The sequence below is a fragment of the Conger conger genome, chromosome 3 (genome assembly GCF_963514075.1).
Source record: "Conger conger chromosome 3, fConCon1.1, whole genome shotgun sequence".
Classification (NCBI taxonomy): Eukaryota; Metazoa; Chordata; class Actinopteri; order Anguilliformes; family Congridae; genus Conger; species Conger conger.
The window spans coordinates 78,728,063-78,752,069 of NC_083762.1; the positions used below are offsets into that span (position 1 = coordinate 78,728,063).

Consider the following 24,007-nt stretch of genomic DNA (forward strand, 5'->3'; position numbering starts at 1 on the left):
TCATATTTGCTATCTGGGGGCTTAGAGCTAATCTGTTTTATTCCCTCTGTCGAGTCTCTTTATGAAAAGCGCTATACAAAAATAAATTGAATTGAATAGTAGCGTATTTGTCACACGGCAGCAGAAAAGGGCTGAGATGTTTTATCCCTTTCTGACAGATCCACTTCTGTTCTAACTGTTCTTAAAATCTACTGAATTGGGACCAGAATGTACTCCTTTGAAGTTAAAAGGACTGGATTTAGAATTACATTTGAACCGAGCGTGTTTCTCACTGCGTAATGTGAAGAGAGTTCCAAGCGAGAGAGAAAGGTTTCGGAGGCAGGTGAGGCGAAGCCGGGTACTATCTGAGGGCAGAGACGTGTGGAATTGCGGAGGGAAACTTCACATCGCATGAACTCCCCACACCAGCCGATAAGGATTCGCAGAATGTGAGATTTCACAGCCGGGGGAGAAGGGAGAGGCTCTGGCCAGCATGGTTTCATGTGCGGTGGGGATTGGGGGGGGGGGCTGATGGTGGTTGGGGCGTATCTGAAATTCTGTCGGCAGCTCTTAAACACCTCGGCCCCAAAGCTGGCAATTCCAATTAATAGAGCGTCTGTCCCTCCTGGCACCTCTCGTCAGAGTTATTCAGCAAACAAAACATCCCCAAAAGTGCTCATTAACTAAAGCACCATGTTCTCTCCGAAGAGCGTATTCCCCCAGCAGTACCTTTTCTGAAAGTCAGCCAGACTTTCCTTTAGAAAAGCTTCCCTGATTTTCCGATTCCGCTTTGAGCTTCTTCAGCGAACAATGAGGCCTGAATTAAGCGTGATTCAATGAGGTCCTGATTGAACATTTGCGTTTAACTGGAATGTGAATGGTTTTCCTTTTAAGCAACCCGTTGTTAATTTCCGGAACAGTAATGAAACGGTAAGTATCATTCCAATTTCTGCCTCTCTCATCTCAGAACAATGATTGACCGCTGTGTTTCTTTGACCCAGAATTCCAAAGTAGTACATGATCCTTTTCCAGAGACTATTGCAAGTGTGATATTTAATATTAGAATTTCAATAATGAAGTATAAAGGCATGACTCATGTGAAAATGGTGTGGGATTCAAGCATTATTATTGCACCGTGGGTGCAATTAAACCTCAAGTTTAAACCTCTAGACCACAGAACTGAAGTGCAACCGGAACAGCTATCCAGCTATATTTTTGTTTGCTTAGATAACAAACTGGTCCAACAGAAAACAAAGTCTGCATGTGTTAATTTACCTCGTCCAGACACTTTTCATACTGGGCTCTCTGACTCTCGTTCTCCCTCGCCAGAGCAGAGTTTTCTGCCTGCAAGAAAAAACCAAACACATTCACGTCAACACTACGGTCACACACTATCACGCTGGAAGGGGCATTATCAAAAGCACATCGACCCGAGCCAGTGTCTGAATGTGATGTCTGCGATTAACTTCACAGTCAAAAAAGGGAAATACATATCCTACTGAATTTGATATTTGAATATTGTTTTGTTTTTTTGTTTTTCTGTTAATGTGGAAATGTAATTCCTTTTCATAAAAAAGAAAAACTTGAGATCAGAGAAGAAATATGCATATTGTATTGCATACTGTACGCGAGTACAGATACAATTTATAAGTAAAAACATTTGAAAGCAAGTACACGTCTACATTTGTTACTCAAGGTTAACACAAATAAGCATGGGCTTAACTTTCTTTCATCTTTCTTCCTCATTCTTCTTTGTATTAAAAATATCAGACAATAGTACTTGTGTCCTCAAACGGGAAACTTGTCCAGGAAATAAACGGCAGCCTTGTTTACAATGATTATACGCTGCAAAACTAACGCCTGACTCAAGATCGCATTCCTGCGCGTGATTATTGTTTTCACCATGACATTAATTTCTTAACTTGTCTAACAGGAATTCAATAATCAAAAATTATAAAATGTAAATTGCTAAATCGTTTTTTTTTTGTCCATTCACATACAACAGCGCAGCATCATAAAACAAATAATAATAAAAAAAGTATTTGTCAAATGAGAGCCTTAAAAAGTTTTTAAAAGTATTGATGTTCTGTGTGCACAAGAACTATCTTTTCTAAATTACAGCACAGTGAGTGAATAGCACTTGCTATTTTGCTAAACTGTGTCCCTAGGCAAAATCAATCAGGGTTGGCAATTCTACAAGCAAGGTACCATTGTATGTGCTGATTGAAATAAAAGATACTATAAATTGGATTGGACAGAACAATACGGGTTTGTCAGTGACGGCAATAAAAATAAAGAGATAAAACACATTTTATTCACCCGCTCCAGTGTAGTGCGATTGACCAGAAAGAATCCATAACATATTATTTTTCCATTATAAAATTATTTCCATTTTTAATACAGCGTGTCTGAAATAAAAAGCCAAACCTACATTATATTGCAGTAGCAGTTTTATCGCTACACGAACCCCTATAATAACCCTATTAACAGGGCTCCCCCTAGTGGTGTGAGCAGTACAAAGTATTCCCTTTCACATTTTCAGGCCAGTGCCTGGAATCGCCAAATAAATCAGCCCGAAAAAAAGTTTTAAATGTTCATAAGTAAAACACTTACATTGTATTCACTTCCGGTATTAGCCTGACTTTCATGTTTTTATGAGGAAAGCGGAACCGCCATGGGGACGCGGAGAGAACACACAAACTCCACCGCCTTAATATTCATGGTCAGTCTTATTTATTCATTAATCTATTTATTTTGTTTTATTTATCAGGGACAGTGGACATTAATGAACATTCTCTGGTTCCGCATCAATGTAAAAGTTAGCTAATGAGCTCATTTCCATCTGTAGTCCCTAACCTGCACGTCTTTGGACTGTACATTATACCGCCAGCCCTCGCCAGTGACAAGAGCGCTCACGTTCGTTCACAGCTCACGATTACAGACGGACAGACAGACCCTCAGGCACCGGCCCATTTCGCCCGGGCGTAAGGCCGGAGCAGATCCAAATCGACGGCGCCCGCCTGTTATTCGTACACCCCATTGGCTCAGTAAGCAGGAGTGTTGTCTTGGCTACGGGCCAGGAACCAATCAAAAAGCTCCCTCCCTTGGCTGATAAGGGAAAGAGGCCCCCCCCCAGGTTCCTGGCCTATCAAGAGAGGGGATGATGGGGGAAAAAGTTTCAATCGAGTCTGAAAGAATCAAGTTTTAAAAATAAGACCACCGTCATGAAAATTGAGTTGGACTTCTTCATAGGAGCAATAAGAAATATTCTGACTCTTACTGTATGTGTCAAAGTGAAACCAAAATACACAAATCAAATGTTAGAGAGCAACGGTTGTCACAACCTGGGCGATTGCAGCGATTGATTTGAACAGAGAGCTGGCAGACATAAACAGTCCTTTGTAACTGGATCTATACGGTTTAGTTTTTGGAAGGCCAATCAATTCAGGTTCTCATTTGTCAGTCGCACCAGGACATTTAAATACCTGCCGATTGTTTTCTGTCTATCTCGTCTGTATATGTCAGGGTTGCCTAATGAGATATGAGATGTGTATGAACCAATCTCTCCTCGTACTGTGCCCCGAAAACGGCCTTTTTTGCAGTACTTGTGGTGAGATGTTTTTGGGTGGAGTGAACGCGTGAGACAACCTGGAAGCGCGAGAGCTGGCAACTCTGAATATACATATTCATCTTCTGTTTATTTGCAGATGTTATAAACGAAGATAATACAATCAGGCCTTGGGCCTGATTTTCAGCGTGAGCAATATCAAATCCTCTGTACGTCTACAAATGAAAATAGCTCATAAACCCTACAGGAGGAGGAGCTTTGGCAAGAAAATAAAAAATATTGTTTCAAACTCAATTTGCGGGAGCCGTCCTCGCAACTTCATTAGACTGAATCAAAGCGTCAGGATGCAGTCCATTATTTCAAACCGCTAAATGAAATCCATTTTCATTTCCACAGAATCCTCTCGCGGCGCGATGTTAGCGTCCGTGGAACTAGATTATGATATATTGAGCTGTGAATGAAAACTCTGACTGATGCAGAGATCTGTAATGAGGAGCCCAGCCAGAAAATTATATTCTCGCCTCTGACAAGAGCTGCTTTCTGCACACAGACTGTGAAATGGATTTGGCAAAAAAACACGTCAGGTTATATTCTGTTCCGGAGAAATACGTCCAGATCAACACAGCTGTTTACTTGCATCAATATGAATGTAACGTTAGCCTGACAATCAACACAGTATTGCATAACTGGATGCAGACCGCAAAGTGCCAATTTAAAATTGTTAAACTAGGCTAAAAATCAGGCTTGGGTTTTCAATTACAATATGTCCACACTGGTTTTCACCCACCAAAAAAATAAATAGTAAAGGCTTGAGGTGCCATTTGTGACAAAAAACATGAAATACAAACAGAACATGGTTTGATCCTATTGGTCTTAATGCTATCATGACGATCTTTGACATGGCCGCAATATGGGCTGACTTTTCTCTCATTTTATTATTTTGCTTGGTCCCATTAGCGTGTACCTTAAAGAAAAGACATTCGCACAGGCCAATAATGCAATGTTCTGCAGCATCCTGGTGTGTGAAATGACGTGTGAGGTGGCTCAATACGCCATCTTTTCACGGAGCTCGACATCTCAGCCGACAGCCCTGGAACTACAGTATACGATGCATTTTGAGCTCACAAGATGGAGCTTTTATTATGCACAGAACTTGCCACTGCTAGCTAGAATCGGCAGTGGCTTCATTCCGAGCTGGTGAGCACTTTGTTTACTTCTGAAATGTACTGTATGTTCACCTCAAACAAAGTTCACTTCATTTTTCGAGTGTTGTCCGCTGAGATTGCTTGCACTCAAAGAGAGATATCTGACAATCAACTACTTGACTAAAGAACAGTGGAGCAAGCGTGGGGGAACTCACAAGGGAAAGGCAGCTTTTTATTACCGTTAATTAATGTTTAATTAAGAGATAATTAAGGTTTCGGTCGAGTGACTGCCATTCATCGCTATGCTACGCTTTGAGATTTCCCAAACACAAATTAGGCCGTTAAATGACACTCCTTGCCATCGTGGTTCTTAATGAATCTGGAGGGGGGGGGGGGGGGGGGTCTGATTTCATTTTGCCAGTGTTTGTGTTGATGTCTCTCTGCACCCTTGGCCCGCTTTGCTTTGAGATATCATCAGCTCGTTCGGATCTCTTTGTTTACTTCCTGCCTGAATTGAGTTCCGCTTGGTCAGATTCTATAACCGTAATTACAGTGCTTTCTTAATAACCAGCTGGACAGAAAAAAAAAAAACATGATATTTAAATAAATAAATAAAACAAATAATTGGTTATTGTATCCAAAACGACTCACAGTTGATGAGACTAAGCAGGGGGCAATCCCCTCTGGAGCAATGTGAGGTTAAGGGCCTTGCTCAAGGGCCCAACAGCTGCGCAGATCTTATTGCGGCTAAGTCGTAGTCTAAGGCAGTTATGACAATGTTTTGGACAGGACAGTGAACAAAATGGCTATAAAAAACTGAAGTAATATATCCAATCACACCTCCCAAATATCAAGCAATCATAAGCACTGATGAAAAATGTGACCATTTTCCATACATGAATATGTATACATTACTTTAGCACTTGCTAAAGAATTCCATGAGTGCCAGCTTGAAAATTGAGCTGGTCGAGCTGATGATAACGCTGGTTTAGCTGGTCTGAACTGGTCAACCAGCTGTTTAAAAACCTAACCATTTTTTTTTTTTAAAGCAGGGCACAGAAACATAGGGATGGAGATCACACAATAAATCAATAACAACTGTCTCATGACTGGGTATGAATTGGGTAATTTAAATGGTTTATGGCCTCGAAATTAGGGTGAGCTTTCAAAAACAACTTCAGGTAACGTTAGGTAAAGGTAGTTAAGGTTTCCACGGAACGGAAGATACTAATGCTTAAAACTGGAATCCTTCAACATCACTTTCAAAACTCCAAAAACATCAAAATGAATGACCTCCATTACTGAGGCTTTCGTATCTTCTGATAAAAATATCCATCTAATTGATATGATTTAATTAACACATAATTGATTTAAATGTGTTAATTCATACTCCCAATTTTCCGTAAGACCCCAATGAGGAAGTCCTTGTAAAGCCAAATCGAATCTTTTGAGTTCTTAATTTTAATCACACACACACAGCAAATAAATGTGTGAAGTATTACTTCAATCAACAAGCTTGAGCGCGAAAATAAGCCACAGTATATCCCTGCAGTTACTGGCACTCTCAAGTTAAGATATTACTTTCATGTTTTACAGTGAGCACCACGCTAGACTACCTGGCAGAAGAAGACAGGGGATTTTTACACCGGGAGTTGGAATGGGCATGTTTGAGGGTAGGACTATATTTGGCAGCACTACAGAGATCTCTTGCACAGAGGGTTGAGAGTAATTTGAAGAGGCACCCTTTTTTGCAGGGGACAGGGTGCCAGTCGCCCTCTTATAGCACACACTCGGTGGCGGTAATGAGAGCCAAGATGGCGGCCGAGCTACGCTACGTGACAGGCTGAGGACGAGTATCCTGCCAGCGCCGTCGTTCGCGATCCCCTCTTCGGTGCGCGCTCCCCGCCGTCTCTCCTCGGGACCGACGGGCTGACTATGACATCACTGGCATCGCTGTAGATTCCTGGGTGCCTTGGCCGCGATGTGGCGGGAATATCCTGATCCACACGGAACTGATCGACTCCATTTCAGCGGCTAAGGCTAAGCTAACCTGCTCTGCTACTGCGCGTCCGTTATGAAGAACAGAGATAGATGTTTAATCGTTACGTCACATTCCTACAAAATTATGGCCGTTGGACTTGGGTTTCTACATTGAAGGCGTGAAAATATATATATATATATATATATATATATATATATATTTCAAGCTACATGTATATGTATTATCAATAAAAATTGTCAGACAATTTAATATTGCCATGTTTGGGTTTCCACAAGAAATTGCCCTGTCACAGGATATTATTTTTCATTCTTATCAGCATAGAGACCTGACAGCGATCCCTTTCTCAGATCCATGCACTAGGGACGGTAGTAAACTACAACTACTGTGCTCTCAATGTTTTTATTATGTTCAAATGTTATCAGAGTCAATCTAATTCTATTGAGTTACTGAGATATATATATTTATTTTTTTTCAGATTTAGACAATGTAAATTAAATGTAGGAATTGCTGAATTTATGATGACAGGAAAAAAAAATTGACGGTTTGACACGTTTTGTGTTCAGAGATGCTCTTCTGCATACCACTGTTGTAATGTGCGGTCATTTGCGTTACTGTCACCTTCCTGTCAGCTTTGACCAGTCTGGCCATTCTGCTCTGACCTCTCTCATTAACAAGAAATTTCTGCCCGCAGAACTGCTGCTCACTGGACATTCGCACCATTACTACTCAAACCAACCACCGTCTGGCACCAACAATCATTCCACATTCCAGAGTCACTTAGATCACACTTCTTCCCCGTCCTGACATTTGGTCTGAAAAACAGCTGAACCTCTTGACCACGTCAGCATGCTAATGCACATTTAGTTGCTGCCACATGATTGGCTGATTAAATATGAAGCATTAGGTCTGCCTAATAAAATGCTCACTGAGTGTATGCCACGGCACTCAGCTACACACATTACTTACTTTGCAGTCCAGTCAGCACAGCGTACCGGACCCACGTTAGGAAGACACGGGAACGTTTGATCTAATTACCCTGCCGCGGCGACGACGATCACTTTTTGATTTAACGTCCGCTCATGTGTAGCGTCCCCTGACTAGTTATGCAGATTAATTCTGGACGTATTGACAGGCCGTCGCGTGGGCGTCCCCCCGCGGCCAGCCAGCCCTGGCATTGACGACTGACCTCCCTCGCTCTCCGCCCAGTGGCTGACTCACCTGTCCCACAATGCACCAGTGAAAATGAAAATCACGAAGTCCCGCCACAAAACCCAGCCACGTCTCCGGAAAACAAGGACACCCGTTTGTTCCTTTTTTTTCCCCCTTATAAAGTCGTTGGAACATTTCAGACTTACACTAAGTAATTGCAGTTTAACTAGAAGCGGTCCCAGGTGTAATTGCTCGGTGGCACTGAATGGATTTGCACGGAATTAAGTGCTGTTGGAGAGGTGAAGAGTGGTGTCTGGTGGCCACAGCTGGAGAGAATCAAGGCTAATGAATATATCTGCGGCCTGAGAATAACTTGGCCCGGAGCGCACAGGGAGAACGAGGACCAGCGCTCCTACGCGCTGCTGAGAATCACAGGATGATGAACGATTTGTCGACCTGCGTCATGGCTACGAGACTGCTCGATGTTGAGTCAGGACGCAACAGCTTTTCAACCGAATAATACACCCAGTGAGCATTGTATTAGGTAGAGCTGTACTGCGAATGCATCCAAGGTACTGCAAAAGCATACAGCAATCAGTCTATAAGAGCATATGAGAGACTAACAGTATCTTAAAGCAATTACACTCGGTGAGCACTTTTAGGTAGATCTGTACACCAGCTTGTTAATGCAAATATTTCATCAGCTATGTGTTAGCAACTTAAATGCGTAATGGCATGCAGACATGATCAGGTTCAGCTATCGTTCAGACCAAATGTCAGGATGGGGAAGAAATGTGATCTAAGGGACTGTGAAATGTTTGTTGGTGCCAGGCTGGGTGGTTTGAGTATCTCAGAAACTGCTGATCTCCTGGGATTTTCACGGACAACAGTCTTTAAAGTTAATAAAAACCAAAAAAACATCCAGTGAGCAGGAGTCAAAAGCTCTTCAGTGAATAGGCTACAGCAGCAGCAGAAATATTTGTCAAATAAATACCTACTAAAGTTCTCAGTGAGTGTTGATCAGTGTTTTGTACTAATTGAATTACCAACGTCAAAAAGTGTTCATTAATGGCTGACTAATCCACATATAGGCCAGCATGATCGACGTTGATTAGAGCTCTAACCGACACCAAAATGTTGGGTAGATCTCGTGGTTCACTCGTTCCACTGAATGCCTGTCTATGTTGCCATGGATACGTTTGGGAAGGCGGGGGGGGGCTCAGTAGCAGCTAACTGTTTCCTGTTTGAAGGGAACGTGAAGGGACTCGACGAACCGTCGCACCGCGCGGTCTGTCGCCCGGCGATAATGGGGAGGAGGGCGACGGAGACGGGCGGAGGCGAGACGTCTCGGGGGGGGGGGGGGGGGGGGTTTACCTCCAGGGCTCGCAGTCTCTCCAGGAGGGCCGCGGCCTCCTTATCCCTGTCCTCCTCCGCGCCGCGGCAGTCAGCCTGGAGCCGGGCCTCCTCCTCCGCGCCGCGGCTGGCCTCCGCCAGGCTCTCCCTCCGCTTGCGCACCTCCTCGGAGAGCTTGTCCTGGACGGGGGAAGGGATGGGGACACAGTCAGGGGGGGAGGCGGGGCTCGGGAGCCGGCCCAGAGCGGGCCCTAATCCCTCACTTACCTCATTTCCCAGTTACCTGCAGCGACCTTGCGGGGTAATGACATGCCTCACGTCGCCCGTCTCTCTCTCTCCCACTGCACTGAACAGCCAGAAGGGCGACGTTAATACCGAGACAAAAACAAGCGGGCGCCGCAGTAACACACGTCCAGGGCTCTGTCGAAGCGGCAGACGGCTCTGAGATTGCTGCGTTGCCGTACCGACCTGCCTCGTGGACCGAGCGCCCGGGTCGATGCCTTAAAGTTTACACGTTTTTTACCCGCGGAATTCCTGGGGCCTCGGGGGTGTCACACTGACGACTCAAACCCGCCGCCCGCCGAAACAAAATGGAGTCCGGCCCGTCGCCCCGGACGACGCAAGTGACAGTGCAGAAATAACGACAGGCGGAGTGCATGTCTATCTCAAAAACCATTTTCAGGTACACGGTGGTGAGGTATATCCAAGCCAGTCCGGTGATCTGAAGTTAATAATAAGAGCAGCTGAGAGCCCCTCATTCTGTCTACCTCAATAAGAGGAGCCCCACATTCTTCACACTGTGTTCCCTCTTAACTGTGTGTGTGTGTGTGTGTGTGTGTGTGTGTGTGTGTGTGTGTGTGGAAAGTGTGTTTAGATGTCCACAGGGCTAACCCCCTTCCAGGGGCTAAGTACATATCGTATATTACAGATCAGGGTTGAGACGGGTTTAAAATGAGAAACTGTGTGCATCTGCAGAGACTGTGAAATGCTAAATCTTCACTGCACAGATGCAAATGCGCGGCAAGGCTCTGCATATGCATGAGGCAGGATGACATTCTCAGCAGAAATGGCAAGGTAATCAAAATGCAAACCTAATGGGGTCTAATGTAACAAGGAGACCTAAATGGATATTTCAGCTTTTTACACATTTTGGTACAGATCTGGGTCAAATATGCAATTGTTTTGGATTCAAGTGCTACTCTATGCTTTATTGTTTGATGTATTGGACCTATGAAATACTCTCAAAAGTGCAAACCCCACCTTCTGGCCCTCCTGGCTGTGCTAAATTGCACCAGGCAAGATCAATCGAGCGCAGAAAAAGTATTTGAATTCAAAACGATCACGTATGTGTCCTGGGTCTGGTTTGGTAATGCAATTCAGTGCTCAAAGATGGTGTGACTGTTCTCAAAGATAGTCAAATGTTCGGTGTTAATTAAACTCAATAGGGACCATACAGTATGTCTTCTGTGCAAGAGCTGATTCAACACTGAACATTTTACTGTGTCGGGCGGTCGCAGTGGGTTCCCTGGGGTCCATCTGAGCCACATTCGCCAACAACGTGGGCATTATCTTTTGAGCTTCCAGCCAGGCAGGCCATTGTCACGTTTGATAATGGCTTCCACGGTGAAACGGTGAACCCATTCAGGTTTAACGCCGATGATGGATGCAGGTGGGTCCTCCACACTCATGTTTACTGCATTCCAAGTAGCTTGCCCTTTGCAGAAATGAATTACGCCAACTATCCTAAAAAATTTTATGGAAAAGCATTTGCTTCTCTCTTAGGACAGCCATTAACTATCCATTACTGCGGTGTCTAACGTTATAAAGCATTGCATTCTTGCTTAATCACTTCATATTATTTTATCCTATAACTCGGCAAATGCTACCCACACCATATAAATTAGTGATTCAGGAACGTGTCGATAAAACCCAGTGAACCCCACAACCTCACCTAAACTATTGGTGAGTGCACTTCACTCATACAATAATGTTTCAACAAGTGCAATAATGTTTCATGTTTTTCGGTGGCAAAAAAAAAACGCAACATTTTCTGAAAATTATATCCAATGTTGTTTATAGGCAGGCAGAGCCGGTTCACGCACAGGGTTGTTCTTGTTCTTTTTGAAATATCTGCATATTTACACTCACTAAGCACTTTACTTGGCATTTATTGGACTTATTTTTTAGACTTATTAAGTCTTCTGCTGCTGTATCGTCAAACATAGTGTGGTTTGACGTGTTGGCTGTTCAGAGATGCCCTTCTGCACTACCACTGTTGTAATGTGTGGTTATTTGCTTAATTTTTCCTGTCAGCTTTGGCCCTTCTCCTCTGACCTCTCTAACAAGGCGTTTATGCCCACAAAACTGCTGCTCACTGGATGTTTTTTGTTTTTTTTGCACCGTTCTCTGTAAACTCTAGAGCCTGTTGTGTGTGAAAATCCCAGGAGATCGGCCGTTTCGGAGATACTCAATCCACCCTGTCAGGCACCAACAATCATTCCACAGTCAAAATCACTTAGATCGATAGATGTCTTTCTGTTAGTCGGTATTTCCCATTCTGACATTTGGTCTGAAAAAATAGCTGAACCTCTTGACCTTGACGTATATTGTTGCTGCATCATTATTGGCTGATTAAATATTAAGCAATAACAAGCTGGTGTACAGGTCTAACTAATAAAGTGCTCACTGAGTGTAATTGCAGACTTGCAGATACTGTAAGTCTCTTCTGTGCTCATGCCCCTGGTGTCAGAACCAACCTCATGGGTCCTGGGTGCCTTCTTAAAGACTAATTGCTACATGCTTTTTCAGTACCTTGGATGTATATGATACAAAATCCTCTATTTTTCATGATGAAGCACCACCAGTTTACCTTCAAAAGTCACTTAGTTCATCTTGTCGGAGTCAAGAGTTTGGAACGATTCCATTTTAATCCAGTCAATTCGGGAAATTAATTGAGATTCAATTCACCCATTGAAAAATCCTGACAGACCATGGGCACAGGCATTTTTTTCACTTCTTAAACTGGGTTTCCATTCATCTGCAGGATTGACCCGGCTGGAATTGATCCGACCTTGGGTCTGCTGTCAGTGAAAGCTGGGGTCAAGCTGCCGGATCAATGGAGAGAGTAATACGCACACACTGTGAAGAGGCAATTCAGCAACCTAACTTGAGACGCACGGTGTGAAAAATAGCCACTGAGATTTCTTTTTACATATTTTCTCATTTTCTTTATTTTTGCGACTCCAGACTCGTAGCTCAATGACAGCGTTTGAATACATAATTGATTTTGACGGAAAAACACGGATACACAGAAAGGCCCCAGGGCATTTCATTCCGCCATTTCAACTCCTCCTGAGTTTATCGGATGTGGGACATCGCACTCCATTTCATTACAGTTATTCGCCTTACACTTTTTTTCCAAAGCAACTTAAAATTGATTTGACTAAGCAGGGGCCAATACCCCCTGGAGCAATGGTAAGGGTGAAGGGCCTTGCACAAGGGCCCAACAGCTGGACAGATCTTATTGTGGCTACACTGGGGCTTGAACCACCAACCTTCCGGCAATAGCACAGAGACCCAGACAGTACCTTGTAGGCCTTCATGAGCTCCACGGTGTCCAGGCTGGAGGGATCCAGGCCCCCAGGGTTCTGCAGAAGTGTCCGCACTGTCTCTTCCATCCTGAGGGAGAACATGAAAAGGGCTTCCATCAGAACCAGCACCAGAACCTTATTCATTATTACATTACATTACATTATTGGCATTTGGCAGATGTACAGTTGATTAGACTAAGCCGGAGACAATCCTCCCCTGGAGCAATGCAGGGTTAAGGGCCTTGCTCAAGAGCCCAAACGGCTGTGCGGCTCTTATTGTGGCTACACTAGGATTCGAACGACCAACCTTGCGTGTCCCAGTCATTTACCTTAACCACTACGCTACACTTTTCTGTTCGCCACGAACGTTAGCTAACGTTGGCTAACGTTTGAAAAGGCAGTGCGCTTGGCTGCTGATGGGGAAAAAGGCAGAGAGAAAGAATATTGACAATTATTTGGCAGTTACAATACACTTTAATCAATGTAATCCGTTTGTATTAAAAGGGCATTTTCTGCAAATGTAATGGAATATTCATTTAGAAATAGTTTGAAATCGTTCAGCAGTAATCGTTATGTTATTAACTGTTAGTTCCCTGGTGTGAATGAAGGCCATGCAGTCACTATCGGCTTTCAGGAGCAGTCATCAGGCCCATTTTGGGGGATAAAAAGTCTTGAGCAGATTAAAGATGCATCTGAAACAGGGATTATCAAATCACGGTGCTCAAGGTCCGAGAACTACTGGCCAATCAGTACAGTAGCATTAATTGCTCAACTAATTACCTGGGAGAAAATAAAACCAGGATTCGAGGTCCTGATTTGATGATTGCTGATCAAAAGCGTCAGCACCGGTGACTGAGGTCATGTGACAAAAGACTGCCTTTACTTGTTTTTAGCTCAAGTTCATCTCCTAGAATATTCTGAAGCCAGACCAATTGTGTGGCTGCAATCAGATGACAATCTTCGGCAGAGGCAAACCTGGACATGACAAATGTATTGTGGCAGGAACCTGGTATAAAGAACATGGTTTCATTCAGAAACACATTTGCACTGAATGAAAACAATACATTTGTAATTTCCGTCGCTTTGAGACATGCTCAGATGAATGTCTCGGATTGAAATGTCAGCAACACAATTTCGTATTTGGCAAAAGAAGGTGTTCAGGAGCATGGTTTATTCTGTTATACTATTTTTCTCTCTAAGCACCATTTCTAAAAATAGTAGGTGGGCAAACCAGACATATGGTGCAAACCACTAGGTGTGGCTTCCTACGCAATAAAATATCCTGAAATATCCAGTAACAGCCAGAATCTTCTGAAAGTTCTACCCAAATAACACTGCATTCCGATGCCACGGTGATTAGTTAAAGGCATTCGGGAAGCTAACTCGTAATCGCTAATTTGATTGTTATAGCGAACTGGTATTGTTTTCTAACTAGATAAGAAATAGTATACAGAGTTTCAGTGATCGCTTGTCTGGAGTGCAATTTGGGCAGCTGCACGTTCCTTTTGTCTCTTTAGCTGCATGTTCAACCATCCGCAAACCTTTATTTCTCTCAAACTGTAAGTTGCAGTTGCACCGTTTGTGGTAGACTATCATATCTTAGTTATATAGCCGGCTAGTCACGCAGCCAAATAATTCGTTTGCTCACAATATAGTTGGTTAGCTGAAGTGAAAACTATAAATAGTGTTGTGTAGCACACCAAAGTCAAGATCTCATAAAGTCACCTGTTCCGCGAACATTTTCTTACTAGAACACTACGAAAAGACGGCAGGCTCTGTTGCGTTTGTCACTGTCAGGTTTCCAAAAGAGTGCACGGGAACACTGAACTGTATAAGAACGATTTATATTACGCGTTATATTCATAGACTGTGGGAAGCATAAACAGTGTTGTGGTTTGAGGTTTGTGGTCTGTTGTTGCAATTCCTCTCTTGACCGTTAGGAATCCGAAATGACCTCTTGTACCTTTAAGGCACAAGAATGTGTGATTATGGAAAGACGTGTTAAGTTTTACTTATATGCGTATTTTGTTCTCAGTTTCTTGGACACTGTGTCTTGATTTCGCAGTACCCTTTCCCAAATCGCCCTCATTCTATATTTGTGCTACTTTTCCTTTTTTTTTTCAAACGCCACGTTCTGTGTGGCCCCCTTCTGTTTCACCTAAACTCACGGTGAATATAATTTCTAACAGGCTCAATGATGTTTGCATAATTTGTCCTGTTCCGTTTTAATTTTCCACTCAATATGTGCGCGGAGTCTCGCCTCGACGCCACGGCACACTGACAGCCACGCCATCTGCCACCTGAACGGGAGACGTCCATAATCTCGCCTTCCCAGCATGCACCCGGGGCGACGGAGAGCAACCGCAGCTTCTGCTCGTGTTCGTCTTGGTCGCCACCGAGTCCGCTCCACGTTCACCTTTCACTTCCATTGTACTCGGAAGGGGAAACGCAATCCCCCAACTCCACTCATTCCGACTCCTATGTGCACACAAGAAAAGACTGCCGAATGAATGTGAAACCTAGAGGACGTGCAATACGCCTTTGGAAAGTGTAACGACATTATGTGGGCCCTGACATTGTTCCACGAGTCACCTGCCACACACAACTGTTTACTTACTTACGTTGAACAGTAATCTAAATAAAGCTTCATTATTTCTGACCTCAGAGGTATTTGTAATGAGGGGGGAAATATGGCTAGTGTTGAGAGAGTCTAAGCCAGCTAGAATTGCTTGGGTTACAGTACGTTAGCTCCGCAAACTAAACCTAAGCCATAATAACTAGGCACATACAGTGGGGTCCAAAGGTTAATGGACACTAGTGAAAACGCTTCTATTTCGCATTCTTTTCTAATTTAATACAAACCTTTTCATTAATAATTATAGTATCAGCACAGCAATTTGAGTGATAAGTTGAATCTTTGAAAGAATGACATTAATTTCAGAATTTTTTTGTATTTGGTATGTCCCCGCTTTTGCTTTAATTGCAACGTGCACTCAAGCTGGCATGGATTCCACAAATCTGTGCAAGACCTGATGATTCATGTTATCCTATCATTATTTGATAATGTTCCAAAGAGCATCTTGTGATGTTACTGAACGTTTGGCTTTTGTCAGTTTTCAAGTGCTTGCATAAATGTTCTCAATGGGGTTGAGGTCAAATGGTTGTGGATAGCACAGCACTCCTTGCTCTTCTAGTAGTTCTTGCAAAGCTTTGAAGTATAACTTTCATTTGTTTACATTTTTTTCAAAATCCGAAAAACTTTCTGTTTATCTCCAGGATTACATGGAAAACCCCCCCCCCCCCCCCCCCAGATTGTCAATGTGGTCTCAGAATTTTGGACCCCACTGTTGGTATATCTCTAGATGACAATACTTTGATGTAAAAAAAACATATATATATATATATATATATATATATATATATACACTACTACCTATGCATCAGGCATCTCACCATGCCTCTCTAAACTGTTTCCTATTTTCCCGCTTATTTGGATTTGGACTTTTTACTTTTCCAGCTAATATATTACGTAGCTGCAACCTGTCCTGCCCATTTGAAAGTGTTATAATGGAATTCTTATCACATTACCGTTGCACCTTGGCAGAAGATGGGCTTTCCCTATATAGCCGGGTTCATCCCAAGATTTCATCCCATTGGGTAGGTTTATCTCACCACTGTTTGAAGGTTTTTTCCTCCTAATTTGCTCCCTATTTTTGTGGGTTCAGGCAGGGTGTGTTCTACCCTGTAAAGCATCTTTGTGACAGTCTCCCGTAAAAAGCGGTATACAAATAGAATTCAATAGAATTGAATTAAGGCAATCACCTGATAATGTTGCCATTCTTTCAGAGAATGGGTGATAGTAGACGGATGCCCCGGTGTAAAAAATCCAGCTATTAACAACTCGAAATACCAGCTACCAGCTGTTTCAAAACATACAGTAGCTCGAGCTGGTTCAACCATGCTGAGGATAGAGCCAGTCTAACTGGTCAAACAGCTACCAGCTGTTTCAAAACCTAGCTTGAGTTTTTTTTTTTTTTTTTAAGCAGGGTTACCTCGGTTAAAACAAGGGGGACACTGTGTTCACGGACAGGCAACCTCAAAGCTCCGCTGTGGCTGCACAGCGGGGGGGGTGTCGTCTTTCCCATAACCCCCTTGGGGGCAGGAGTCGTTATGTTTTAGTGAGCTTGATCTGTGACATATGACGGTTCAAAGTGTACCGCCGCTTTAACTCCAGGTGGTAAGAATTTTCCCATGGAGGACCGAACGCACAGAGCAATTAAAGATCAATGCGAGTCCTTCACCCCTGAACGAGTAAAATGGACGCCTTGAAGTTTTTAAAAGCAGGAATACATCTGTAATGAAATAGCCTGAAATAATGTCTTGAGATATACTTGCGTAATGTTTCTTCGCTTCCCTTTAAAACCAGTGTCGGTAGCAAAGCCCTCAATCCCAGTGACAAGCCAGTGGCTACCTTTAGCTTAATTAGAGATTACAGATGATTAGCAGTTTGGCTCATTAGCCCTGCTTCTACTAGCAGCAGACAGACAGAGCAAAATGCCTCCCATATACTGGCTGAGTGGACTTCTAAGAGGGAACAGCTGTCATCAGCCCAGTGTGTTAGCTTGGCTTGTCACCTAAACAACTCTACCATGGTAACTCAATGAGCTGCCTTAAAAATGCCTTAAAACGGCAAAATAGTTGGCGTATGTCCCAACACACTGATGTATAGACAAGAAGCGTAGGGTCTATTTCAGGCCCGGTATCCGCACTGACGTGAGCAGTTCGCCCGCGTTACTGCTGACTGCAGTGGCTTTTTACAGCCCCTCAAACAGCACATTAAACGAAGCGCGCAGGGTCCATAAGCTCTATCCGTCCGGCCAGATCACATTTCTCACAGCTTACAGGCAGCGACACAAAGCCTGTCGGCGTTCCCGGGGAACGCTGTCGTTTTCGTCGATGGAAGGTGCCACGGCAGATTGGCAGATAGGCGAGACGCCTTGTCTTTCATATCGGGTGGTGTCTGAGAAATGGCAGAGGTTTCAATTCTTCCTCAGCACATTTCTCCCACGATTTCTGAACTGGAACATTCCTAATACGACCGTCGCAGACAATTACCTCCAAATAAGCACAATTTAATGGCACGCTGATTCTAGATTGTAACACATCTCTGAAGATATTTATCAGTACAGATACCAGTGGAATTATGATGAGAAGTTTTTTTTAAAAGTTATTTTAATACTTTCCAGTGTTTACTTATCAGGTGAATATTTTTTTATGATTCTGATTTTAATCCAAGATGGGGAGGTAAAATCTTTCAGCACACAGTAATTATGATGAATCGGATGCTCAGAAGATGCATTGTAAAGGGATCAATTTGCACTGCAACTGATGTCAGGTATTTTCCTGGGTGTTTTTCTGCCCAATCATGATGAATGGTCGGAGTAAAAACAGGAAAATACCACAGCTCCTTTTGCTGCTGTTACTGATTCTGAAGAAAACAAATCTCTAGCTTTATGAGTTCACACAAAATAAATGCAAACAGTGCAGCTGAAAAGGATCAGAAACACTGCAACAAAACATGCAGACAGAGACTCTAAACGTGAATGAATGACATTAAATTATAATAAATTAATAATGATTAATGAATCGTTTTAAATAATTCCATGTTTGCACAGTGACCACCAATTACCTTCAAAACCCATCAGTCAATGCTGATCAAACTTGAAAATTAATAAAGTTTGATTCATTGACCTATCTATCTGCCATAAGTGGCCACAGCCTTGCCAAATACATCATTATTTTCCGTTCAGAAAGTGCCAGACAGCTGCAGGCGAATCCCTCAGACGTCCTGTCCTAATCATCCTGACACGTTAAAGCACTTCTAAATGTTGATTTTAATAAAACCGACTTTGCAGCCAAATGGAGCTAAATGCCCTTCCCCAATGACGATAAACAAGTTTAATAGCCCTCGTAGGGCCAAATAATGTTTCGACGTGTCAACCACAGATGCCCGTTATGCCCTTTAGAAAAGTCCACGGTTCATGTATGCCACTTCACTCGTGATGAAACCCAGGCAGGGACGGGCGGTCAGCGCGGCCTCTCCGCAGCAAGCCAACTGCAGACGGCACGCTTTGAATTTCAGTCGTGTCTGTAAGCAGACAGGCAGTGTAATTAAGTCCCGGGTCTCGTTTAGCCCCGGGTACGAGTCTGAGACACACGGGGGATTAACCCTTTATTCCCCAGCACTGCAGTGCGGAGGAAAAAAAAACGCATTCAAGCATCAGGCGGTCGGAAGAGGCCATTTTGAGGAGTCATTCGTTTACGGGGCGTTAAGGGACAAGGCCAACTGCATGTGTCCCTGACTAATTCTCCCCTGTTCTGCCGGATAAAGACCTGGATCCATCACCGCCAACTTCTCCGCTTTCAGAACGTCAGGCTTCGTGACAAGATGATTCGCTGCGTCCTTTTATTAAACCTGCCGTTCTCTCCTGCGCATATTGCACCTGACCCGCCTGTGACAACAATCCGCCGAAACGGATTTGAGGACTCGGATTTCACAAGAGAACTGGACAAAAATGCCTGCCATAGCACAGCTTTCATTACATTATAGTTATTTAGCTGACGCTATTAACCAAAACATAACAGTTGATTAGGCTAAGCAGGAGCCAATCCACCCTGGAGCAATGTGAGGTTAACGCCCTTGCTCAACAGCCCAACACTTGTGTTGTCTGGATCTTATCACAGCTATAACGGGACTTGAACCACCAACCTTCCAGGGGGTCCAGTCATGCACCTTAGCCACTAGGCTACACGCTGCCCCATTCAGTCTAATACAGATTTAAAAGGAGGCCACTCACCCCCAGTAGCTATGTCGGCCATTTCTGTTGCCAGCGTTCCCCCAAAGTAACGTGATGAGCACGGCACAAGTGTCCTGTGGATCCATAGTGCAGACTCTAAACTGGACCAGCAGGTCCAGAAGCAGGACCGGACTGTAAACTACGCCAGCAGGTCCGGACTGTAAACTAGACTAGCAGGTCCGGACTCTAAACTAGGCCAGCAGTTCCGGACTCTGAACTAGACCAGCAGTTAACAAAGCGCACTGGAGTGGTTTCGACGTTGACAGACAGCGTGTCAGGTCCACCACTGGTTTGGAGTAACCGCACACGCGTGAAGCGTTCGCCTGTTTAACTCTGTAGAAGGGTGGACTACGCCCCACCCATGCCTCTAATGACCTGGGACTCTGCTCTAGCAGGGCAGGCAGTCGATGACTGTGCCCCCCCCACCCCCGGTGAATTTTCCCATGTTAATCCCATCAGACAGGGGGGGGGCAGGTCCTGCTGTGAGGGGCCAGGCCTTTCAATCCGGACCCATTTGGGGAGTTTGACCCCCACTGCCCCCTAACACCGACTTCCTGCTGGAATTTGGAACTTGAAACAGATGTACGCCGTTTCTAGAGCTTGATTAGAAACACTCGGCCTTGTCTCTGAAGTGAATCTGAGTTCAACCGCAGCGCCGAGTTGGGTTATCTTTCCCCGTAGGCTACGATAGAATCAGATATAAAAATCCATAATGTTTCATTTCATTTTCAATTTTGTATTTCCAAGGAGATGTTTCAACTGGAAGAGATTTCAGATTTTCAGATTATTTAATTATAGCTTTTTTTAAATGTTACTGGGGACAGCTCATTTACTGAAGTCAATGGTCCCATCCCTAATACACACTGTCCTTGCTCCTCAGGCGAGCAGGTGGATTTTACCATTCACTGTTTCTTATTTTAATGAGCCAAATTCAATCGCAAATGTGGATAGTTAATTTAACCATCATAATTATCCATCCAATTAACATGTACCGGTAAACAGTGTTTATGAATAAGAAAAATAACATGAACCTGCTGCTACTGTAGCTTAAGAGTTTTATGAATCACGACAAATGTTTTTCTGCGAACAACAGTGCGTCATAAACATCGCATTTACAACGGCCTCCTAATCAACCAAAATCATTTTGATTAAGTAGGCATATTCTATACCGCAGCGAGAGACCAGAGATCCAAATTAATTGTAAACAGCAATAAGATCGTTCACCCGAGGTGAATTAATGGGAAAGCTGTGTCGTTTCCAATCAAACTGACTGCGTGAGCGAGTCTTTCTCAGCAGCAGCCACGCGGAAAGGTCACAAGCGTCGAAAGAGGTCCAAAGATACAGATAACAAGCATATGCTTCTGTGCGCAAGACCGTATTAGACTCCGTTACCGTGCCATTGTCTTCTAATTGGGTGTTCATTGTTTTGCGGTCTATAATTGAGTCTCCACTTCCTACATAATTTAGCCACGGCACTGTGACAGATTGCACTCGTCTCTAAGAAAGCGTCACTTCAAATGATTTCGCAACGAAGACAAATACGGGATAATCACGTTTCGGACTTAATGACGTGACGTAAGGCTGTGCTGTATCCCATCTGAAATATACATAAAACAAAATAACGATTGATTGTGTACAGTACGTGATATGAGACCATCAATAATGCAAAACAGGGTATCTCAGAAGACGGGTGTTCCAGGAAGACATTCGTTCTGCTGTGCTGAGGTTTGAGTCGGACAGCAGGCCAATAGAGGCACTGAGAATAATTAGGAGACTTATGTCTGTCTCCTTCTGCCGAGCAACCCTGCAGAGAGCTTTGCTAGAAGTCTGTTATCAACTCTCACCTCAGTTTACCCCAGATTATGGATCAGTTGACATCACGTTGCATTAAAAAAACAAAACTGTCAAAACACAGTGAGGCATTCCTGGAGTCCTGTCATCTCATTCCCGTGAAGATGGATAAATATTATCGCCTTACCGTCATCCGACACCCAGACGGATCTCGACACCTCAGCAAATTTAAAGCGCCACTACGTCACTGGTTTTCTCAGGAATTCTCCTCGGCTGACTCTAAAGGACTGCGACTGCCAGTCAGGCAAACCTTTCCGTCACTTTGTTTTCCATTCCAGCGATGTGCCGGTATGCCCACTCCGTTTAGCTTCCCGCACAAAAGCACTGCTCTGGCCACGGGAAACTCACCCGATTTTGTTTCAAATCGCTCTGGCATTTTGGGAAAAAGCTGCAGAGACCCCGGAGAGGGACTGTCACGCATGTTAGTGCAGAGTAGCGTTACACGTTTCCAAATGGGTGACCGCTGGCTTTTCGGCCTGAACTTTGACCTCTGAATGAGATCCACATGAGACCCACGACAGAGAGAAACCCTCAGATGAAAGAGCAAACGTCTACACAGGGTGAGACGCCCCCATCTCTAATTCTATAGGAGGGGGGCACGGGCCCATGTGGTGACGTTTTACATTATATTCATACAGGGAAGTTTTACCTTTATAAGGGAAAGATATTTTTCGTTTTTTGGAGGAAAGGTCACTACATTTCACATGAAGGGACAATGCAAACTGCAAAACACAAATCCTAAAAACTAAAACGTTGAATATCACTGTAAAGGCACAAAAAAAAACGAACACGTGCCATCAAATGTAGAAATTACGCACATTTGCTGCAGGGGTTATTTAAATATTTGTTCATACAGACATTGTTCATTCATATAAATAATTTGTATGAAGGTGAAAAATGGTTGCAGCCAGTATTTGAAGTGGAAAACAATAAGTGCCAGTACTCATAGAACATAGATGTCCCAGTATGGTGTACTGGTCTGTTCCAGCTGATTTCAAGCTCTGGTACTGGCACCACTGACCACAACAGTCTTTTACTCGGGAGAGAGTGTGGCTGGGCAGGGGGAGAAGAGAGACTGGGGGGGGCGGGGGGGGGGGTTTAAATTTGGAGCCAGTACGCAAGAAAAGGTCACGGCACTCCACAGAGTAAGAGATAGAAGTGCCGGCACCGCGTACAGGAGAGTGCCAGTCCACTCCTAGCAGTGCTGCAGCCGCGCGTGTTCGATGTATCATCGTGGGCGGTATCCCTTTCACACGCGACTGTCCCGGAGAACAGCGTCAGCTTTCCGGACTCATTTCGCTTTCCCGCAGAGACACGGCATCGCAGAGACCATTCCCGCAGAGGGAAGGGGGGAATCCCGTTATCTCCGGCCACCCGGCCGGATTTACCCCCCGAGGGTGATGGGGGAGGGGGGCCGATCATAGGGGGGAGAGGGGGGTTAACTAGTGCTATGGATCTGTATAATCTCAGGGAGCTTGAGTTCTGAAGCACACTTCTATGCACATATATATAGAAGTGTGTGTTCTCATTCGTCACGCACACAAGGTTGTGTGTTCTCATTCATAACCCACACAAGGTTATGTGTTCTCATTCATAACGCACACAAGGTTATGTGTTCTCATTCATAACCCACACAGGGTTATGTGTTCTCATTCACAACCCACACAAGGTTATGTGTTCTCATTCATAGCCCAGACAGCTTATGTGCCCTGATTCATAACCCAAAAAGTGCTCTAGGGTCTTTACCCCTGTTCTCTCTCTCTCTCTCTCTCTCTCTCTCTCTCTCTCTCTCTCTCTCGCCCTCACTTGTGCAACTGTTCTCTCTGGCATTTCCCCCAGGGTGACCTTTCCAAAAGAGAAACACGTTCTCACTGGCCCTTCCCTGGTTAAATAAAGGGTTAAATAAAAAATAAAATAAAAAAAAATCCCAGGCAGGTTATGTCTTCTCATTCATAACCCAACACGGGTTATTGTGGTGCGCAGAGGATGTCTCAGAGGGCCGGATCAGTCCGCTGACCCGTTCCGTTCATGGCAGTCACGTCTGTGACCGCGAGCGCTCACGGATGTTTGCGCATCCTACATGCGTGCGAGGATGTAATTTCATTATTTTCATCAAAGGGCGCGGACAAAGAAAATCCATACACCACCAGCGTAGGTCACTGGCTGTTCTATAACTTCCCGCTGCAGGCAACGTGCCGGCACAGTGACCGTCCTCTAAACAGCTAAACAACCTCCTTTCCCTGTGAAGCGTTAGCGGATGGCCTGCTTTTCACAGAAGGCCATAATCTGACCTCGTTCGGGTGATCCCAAAAAGGCCTGGAACAATAAGCTTAATTCGCTGTGGAAGAGAGTCCATCGCATCTGCGCACATTACCGTTCTGCGGACGCTCCCAACTTTTTAATTGCCCCCTGCAGTCCCTTAATACCCCGAGAGCTGACATAGCCAAGATGCTGTGGAGAGAAAGGTCTACTTATCCCGCCACAGGAATTAGCCCGAGCCTCTACCACCCCAG

The 24,007-nt window shown here is 44.2% G+C and overlaps 1 protein-coding gene and 1 long non-coding RNA gene across 2 annotated transcripts in view; one reads left to right on the forward strand and one right to left on the reverse strand.

Moving 5' to 3' along the window:
* LOC133123651 (nck-associated protein 5-like) overlaps positions 1–24,007 on the reverse strand; it is a 122,548-nt gene that overhangs the window by 55,706 nt on the left and 42,835 nt on the right. Inside the window, exons 4-6 of the mRNA XM_061234129.1 lie at positions 12,784–12,874; positions 9,218–9,376; positions 1,255–1,323 (exon numbers count right to left, since the gene is read on the reverse strand). Of these exons, the coding sequence (XP_061090113.1) occupies positions 1,255–1,323; positions 9,218–9,376; positions 12,784–12,874 (319 nt within the window). The remainder of the gene's footprint in view (positions 1–1,254; positions 1,324–9,217; positions 9,377–12,783; positions 12,875–24,007) is intronic.
* Positions 4,541–6,816, forward strand: LOC133123274 (uncharacterized). Its single transcript, XR_009708218.1, has 3 exons — positions 4,541–4,744; positions 6,289–6,365; positions 6,447–6,816. It is a non-coding gene; the product is annotated as an uncharacterized LOC133123274 (long non-coding RNA).